Source organism: Benincasa hispida, chromosome 3, assembly GCF_009727055.1.
Source record: "Benincasa hispida cultivar B227 chromosome 3, ASM972705v1, whole genome shotgun sequence".
Classification (NCBI taxonomy): domain Eukaryota; kingdom Viridiplantae; phylum Streptophyta; class Magnoliopsida; order Cucurbitales; family Cucurbitaceae; genus Benincasa; species Benincasa hispida.
Window position 1 is genome coordinate 64,679,536 of NC_052351.1, and position 6,754 is coordinate 64,686,289.

General features: G+C 36.7%; 2 protein-coding genes across 2 annotated transcripts; one reads left to right on the forward strand and one right to left on the reverse strand.

Moving 5' to 3' along the window:
* Positions 1 to 203: 203 nt before the first annotated feature.
* LOC120074498 (E3 ubiquitin-protein ligase RNF181-like) lies at positions 204 to 1,171 on the forward strand. The gene has a single exon (XM_039027646.1). The coding sequence runs from the start codon at positions 295 to 297 to the stop codon at positions 976 to 978; it is 684 nt and encodes a 227-aa protein (XP_038883574.1). The 5' UTR covers positions 204 to 294; the 3' UTR covers positions 979 to 1,171.
* A 129-nt stretch (positions 1,172 to 1,300) lies between these two features.
* On the reverse strand, positions 1,301 to 4,850 carry LOC120074497 (acidic repeat-containing protein). Its single transcript, XM_039027645.1, has 3 exons — positions 4,655 to 4,850; positions 3,633 to 4,568; positions 1,301 to 2,616 (listed from the first exon to the last, which is right to left on the reverse strand). The coding sequence occupies exons 1-3, from the start codon at positions 4,661 to 4,663 to the stop codon at positions 1,723 to 1,725; spliced, it is 1,839 nt and encodes a 612-aa protein (XP_038883573.1). The 5' UTR covers positions 4,664 to 4,850; the 3' UTR covers positions 1,301 to 1,722.
* Between the last annotated feature and the right edge of the window lie 1,904 nt (positions 4,851 to 6,754).

Genomic DNA, 6,754 nt, shown 5'->3' on the forward strand with positions numbered 1-6,754 from the left:
GAGAAATGTAGCGGATCCACGACGGAGTTGAGAATGTTTCTAGCGAAATAAAAAAGGAAAAAACAAAGAATAGCCGTTATTAATTAGTCTTTAAACTAAATTATATCAAATATTTTTCCATAATCAGAAGAAATTAGAACTCCAGTTCGAAGATAGATCAAATTAGGAGATGAAAAATTTTCTATATCGGTAATTACCTAACGGTCTGATTCTGAAGATCTTTTCAAAATCGAACTCTGTTCCGACTTATAAATCAAAATTTCTGTTGAATCACCAACTACAATCCAATTAACCATGTCTTCTGCTGCTTCTACTCCAATTCAATACCGTCTCTACGGCACCGGCTCCGGCACAGGCAATGGAGTATTAGAAGTTCAAACAAGCTATTTCGAACGTATGATCTCTGTTTCTCCGGTCACCGGACGTCCGCCGCGAATCCTCCATGAAACTCCACGGATTCCATTCCACAATGCACTGTTCTATCTCTCTTTACACCAACTCCAAAATCCATTGTTCTACATCTCGCAATTTCTCTCTTCACTCAACATCTGTCCCGCCGCTTGCGAAATCATGGCTCGCCAAATCGCTTCCTATATCGATCGGATGATTAACGAAAACAGAGAGAGTAATTTCCGTATCATCGCCGAGGTCGATTTCAGTCGAGTTATCTGGATGGAAGAACACTCAATCTATGGCGGTGATGCAATGGCGGAGGAGACGGTGGTGTTCGATGAAGCTCCGCCGCCGAGGAGAGGAGTGGAGAAGGTGGCGGTGGAGAGAGTGAGGGAGTTGAAATCGCAAGAGGAATTGGGAGATTGTTGCATCTGTTTGGAAGAATTGAGTTGTGAAAAGAGGGAGGTGATAAGGATTCCGTGTGGGCATGTGTATCATGAATCATGCGTCTTCAAGTGGCTTAGGAAGAATAATTCTTGCCCTCTCTGTAGAAAGCCATTGCCACTCAATGACGACTCAAGGTGAAATTCTTGAATTTTTGTGGGGTTCTAGGATTGTAATTACACATTCTTCTGGGGGTTTATTTGCAAGAAATTTTCGTTGTGATTCTACTACTACGGGTAGTCATGATAATAGTAATACTAATACTTTGCACAATTGCAAATCTTGCAACATTCATGACTACATTTTTACTTAATTTTCATGTCCTTTTTTGCTAAATAATTATGTATTTGCTCTCTACTTAAACTAAGCAAACATAAAATTCAGGAACCGAAATATGCAATTAAAACGAAAAAGTTAGCCAACACGAACATGAGTTATGTGCTACTGTTGGAAAGTTACAAAGGAAAAAAAAAGAACAATCAGTTTCATTGATAGTTGTTTTGTAATTAATAACAAATGCTGACCTTTTCTCGAATGTCTTCAACGTCTTAATCATTTGAGCTATATTCATGTCGGTGAATTTGTATCCCACTCAAAAGAGTCAAAATTGAAAGCAGATTCAGAAGAACATCATATGGTTTATATGATGTAGAATGAAAGTAGTTTACAATTTTGCATTTGGGAAATGAATCATAATGTATAAGAATGAATAAAAAGTAGAAAAAAATGAGGGACCCCTTTGCTTTGGTTGAAGAAAGGGAAACTAACCATGATATGATGGAAAGGAAGCATTCTGTAGTTGGATTTTCTTCACCAAAGCTAAGGGTTTCTGTAAATGTAAGAGATTTCTCAAATGGTGTGTCAACTTTTTTTTCTTTTTATTTTTTATCTTTCAGCTTCATCTGGATCATTTCTTACTACATTTGAAGCATCCTTCCTTTCTTCCTCCTTCCTTTCTTCAATTTCTTTCTTCACTTCTTCCTCTGCTGCATCAGAACCATCCTTTTTTTCTTCCTCTGAATCAGAATCATCCTTCTTTTCTTCCTTTACATCAGAATCATCCTTCTTTTCTTCCTTTATATCAGAATCATTCTTCATTTCTTCCTCTGAATCAGAACCATTCTTCATTTCTTCCTCTGAATCAGAACCATTCTTCATTTCTTCCTTTGCATTAGAAGCATCCTTCGTTTCTTCAGTTGAATTCGACGCATCTCTCGTTTCTTCTTTTTCATTAGAAGCATTTTTCGTTTCTTCTTTTTCATTAGAAGCATCTTTCGTTTCTTCTTTTTCTTCTTTTGTTTCTTTTTCATTAGAAGAAGCATCTTTCGCTTCTTCTTTTTCATTAGAATCATCGCGGTCTTCTTCTTTCTTGTTAGAAGTGTCCTTCATCTCTTCTTTTTCATTAGAAACATCACTATCTTCTTCTTTTTCGTTAGAAGCGTCCTTCATTTCTTCAATTGCACTAGACATGACTTCCCTTTCTTCAATTGCAGTAGACGCATCCTTCCTTTCTTCAGTTGCAATAGAGGCATCCTTTGTTTCTTCATTTCCATTAGACATGTCCTTTTCTTTGGTTGCATTAGAGCCATCCTTGGCATCTTCAGTTGCATTAGACGCCTCCTTCTCTTCGTCACTTCCGTCAGAGCTATCCTTTGCTTCTTCCGTGTCCTCAACCTTGCAGATGACTACTAACGGTCCTAGCCTCGATTCCATTTCTTTGATTTTTGAGGTTAACAATCTCAAGTTTTGAAGCCCTCTAAGGTGGTCAAGTGATGATGCCTGGAAGAACCATTAGAATTGTAATTAGAATGAGTACAAAGACACAAGTAATTGATGAAAATGCAGGTTCGGAGTACGATTATTGTTTTATATGAAACACAGTGGAAGAGAGACTCGAGATTATAATGTACTGGTAGCATCAATACATTATAATCTGATGTTCAATTGATTAGCGATGACTCAATTAGCAAAGTTCAATTGATTCGAAGTATCTACCAAAGGTTGAATCCAAGTTCTCAACTAGTATGATTTTCCACAAAAGAAAGAGAACGCCCTTTATACCTCCTTCCTATTCATCCAGGCCCTTGGATTTTATTGTGTCAGGATGTGTGTGATAAGCATATGATTTATGCTTCGACTGTATGAGTATTTAAAAAAACAGGTATTAAAAAGATTGAAAGCAACATAAAATAAAGTGAATGAACCTCCAATCATTTATAGATTAAGAGAGAAATTATAGCATATAACATCTCCACCCAAGGTTTTCCAATGAGGGCAGCATCTTATGGTTACAAGAATAAATCAATAACTCAAAGACATATATATACACACACGCAAGTTGAAACTATTAATTACAAAAGTAGCAACCAAAAACAACAATAACTAACATACAGTTTATTATCATCCAAATATCGTGAGAGTCAATCAAGGTCATTAACGTTAAAATTCACATCTACCCAAAGAGCAAATTTAACTCCAGATCCCGTCTATGTTCAAGATGAAGTGTAGTTCTGATATTCATGTTCAATGGGAATCGAAAACTCATACCATCAAAGCATACAAAATCGTTATAAGACTAATGCCTATGGAAAATCAATATGCTTTATCACAGTCGAAGCATAAATCAAAATGAACACATTTCATATCAGATCACACTTTGATATATGAATGTTTTTCTCAGTTTGGTCAGACACAGCAAAAGGATTTTAATGTCTGATAACTCTATCATTGATTCAACAAAGTAAATTCCCATTTGAAAATTATAAATGAATTCAAGTAACTATGCAACACCTAACCTCTTCAAGCTGTTGCCGTCTATGTATAAGAGTCTCTTCATTGGCTTCCTTGTGTATAGAGTGAAGAATGTGCAGTAAATGAGAATCAAAACTCTCTGAACAATGCTGCGCTATCATACAGTAAGGAACAGGGGATTGACAACCCAAATTATGGAAGGGGCAGTTCACAAGCTTCATTGGACAAACAGTTATGCAATGGCGGTCCATTTCACGTCTCATAATAAAGGCAGAACACTTCTGTTCACATGAAATTATCTTGAAGGGGCAGATGGAATCATGCTGTTCTGCGTGGCTTGCACAAAATCTTGCAGTGCAGCCTTCATTTGTGCAAGTTAAGGACCTAAACCCACAGTTTTCGACATGCTCAGCTAGTTCTTCTGCAGAGTGAAATTTCTTATCACAATGAAATTCACTCTTAAAATCTACATTCTTAAGCAAAACCTGAGCAATTGCTTCTCTCCTATCAAGTGGCCAAAAGCCATTAATGTCCATTTCTTGAACAAAATCATCTATCTTATCCTCTCTTTTCTCACTTAGAACCCATCCTGAAACTCTACTAAACAAATTTCTCTTCGTAGCAGCAAAATCATCAACGAAATCAGAGATGATATCATAAGGATGATCAGATACCTCAGCATCCGGCGCATTCTCTAAAATTACAGATTCAGCCACACAAGTTTCGCTCCTCATGGTAAGATAATCCACCATTTCTTTCCTCATATCGGCAGCCACTGAACCAGGGGTTCGAAAAATATCGCCACTCGTATTATCGACACATGCGGTGGATAATCCAGGAAGGAGAACCTGAGCAAGTTTATGAATAATTTCCGCATCGCAAAGCTCGCAATGAATCAAAGGCTCTTTGATCTCTTCATCCTCAATCTTCTCCGGTATGATTTCTTTGTCCGTCGTAGGAAGATCCACATTCGCAGACCCCTGCAACACAAAGATAATTCTTCATCGATAAAACATGAAATTCGAGGAAGCAATTGAAAATTAAAGATGCATTTACAGATGAATACCACGTCCATTTTCCTCGAGCCAAAGGAAACCTTCTTCTTCTTCTTCTTCTTCTTCTTCTTCTTCTTCTTCAGAGAAATTCTTGCACGATTGAGAGGAAGGATTGAAACCGGAGATTGGTTGGAAAATTGTGAATCTGTATGGAGAGAGAGAGAGGGAGAGGGAAAAAAAGCTTGAAATTCAGATTTTAATGGCGGATTAGAATGGGTCAATTAAACGTGGCCTTTTTTAAAGGTTTTCAAAGTCGTTATATAAAAAAAAAAAATTATTTAAAAAAAAAAAAAAAAAAAAAAACAAACTCCCAATTTATCCTTTTTTTTTTTCAAGTATTATTTGTTTTGTAATATTATTTTCAACAAATATTTCATTCCAACGAGAGATGTCTACGGGACAAGACAGAGAGGGGAAAGCCCTCCCCACCCCTATTCCATTCCCCATCCCACAAATTTTCTGGAACGGGGTGGGATTCCCGTGGGGATTTTGTGAGGATCAGATTCCCGCGAGAAAAAAATTTCTCCGCCATCATCTTTTTTCTAACAATTTTTTATTTCAATTAAATATATATTTTTAATAATTTCTTAAACATACCCAATACAACTTTCAATTAAATAAAATATTATTGTTGGATTTTATGTTCTAAAACTCGTGGTACGTAAACGATGAAACTTATTTTGAAAATTTAATAAAGATGTTATTGAATATATCTATTGCTTGAATAGAAATCCAATAAACCCAAAAGTCTCTTGACTATCGGATGAGTACTTGATTTTATGTGGAGACATAAAGATGAATCAGGTTCGAGTAAATAGTCAAAATGATCTATAGTATATGGATAAGGTTGGGTTTCTTATTCTGGTAACACTATTGGATGCGGCCTGCTCTATAATTGTTACAAGAAGTTATAAAGTGCTACAAACGAAGTGATCCTAATTCGTTCATGTTGGACATGAGGAGTGAGGTGTCCTTGTGCAAAAGAGTTTGTACAAGACCGACCACGAAATGAGTCATTCTTACTTTATAACGTTGTTTATTGTTTAAGACTGACAATTTCAAAGCGATGACTTAGGTAAATTGACCTTAATCCTGAGGTAACTATGAACTCCTATTTATTCGGGATTACCCTTAGATTTGCATAGGTAAGGGTTGGCTCAACAACGCCGTCTCAATAAGACTCCCATTTCAGGGGTAAGACTAGATAGATAGCTGGGGACATAGGGTGCAAGAGGGAATTCATTCCTACCCGCTTTTAGAGATAGTAGAGAGGTTGTTCCCTTAAGTTCTGATTCTGGGGCTTGAACAAGGGATCCCGCTCTCTCATTTGGCATGAGAGGGACTCGGTTTTGTTGATTGGATCACAAAACAATGGTAAAAGATGGGTATGAGATGCCTTAATTTATTATATTTCTCTATAAAACTCAGAAACTTGGTCTTATATATCGGATATATAAGTTACCACTGGAGTTTTAGTCGAAGTGTGAGTTTGTTGGGTTTTATGTCCTAAAACTCGTGGTATGTAAATGATGGAACTTATTCTGAAAATTCAATAAAGGTGTTATTGAATAGATCTATTGCTTGAATAGAAATCCAATAAACTTAAAAGTCCCATGACTATCGGATGAGTACTTGAACTTTATGTGGAGACATAAAGGTGGATCAGGTTCGAGTTAATAGTCAAAATGATCTAAAGTATATGGATAAGGTTGGGTACCTTATTCTAGTAACACTATTGGATGCGGTCTGCTCTGTAATTGTTACAAGGAGTTGTAAAGTGTTACAAACGGAGTGATTCTAATTCGTTCATATTGGACATGAGGAGTAGGGGTGTCCTTGTGTAAAAGAGTTTGTACAAGATCGGACCACAAAATGAATCACTCTTACTTTATAACACTGTTTACTATTTAAGACTGACTATTTCAAAGTGATGACCTAGGTAACTTGACCTTAATCCTGAGCTAACTATGAACTCTTGTTTATTCGGGATTACCCTTAGATTTGTATATGTGAGGGTTTGTTCAACAACACCGGCTCAATAAGACTCCCATTTCAAGGGTAAGACTAGATAGATAGCTGGGGACATATGGTGCAAGAGGAAATTTACTCCT

What these genes read in the sequence shown, in the direction of transcription:
- LOC120074498 (XM_039027646.1), top strand. Translation starts at nt 295, where the DNA reads ATGTCTTCTGCTGCTTCTACTCCAATTCAATACCGTCTCTACGGCACC.
- LOC120074497 (XM_039027645.1), bottom strand. An exon ending in GACGGCAACAGCTTGAAGAG is followed by an intron (nt 2,617 to 3,632) that starts GTTAGGTGTTGC and finishes TGGTTCTTCCAG; the next exon opens with GCATCATCACTTGACCACCT.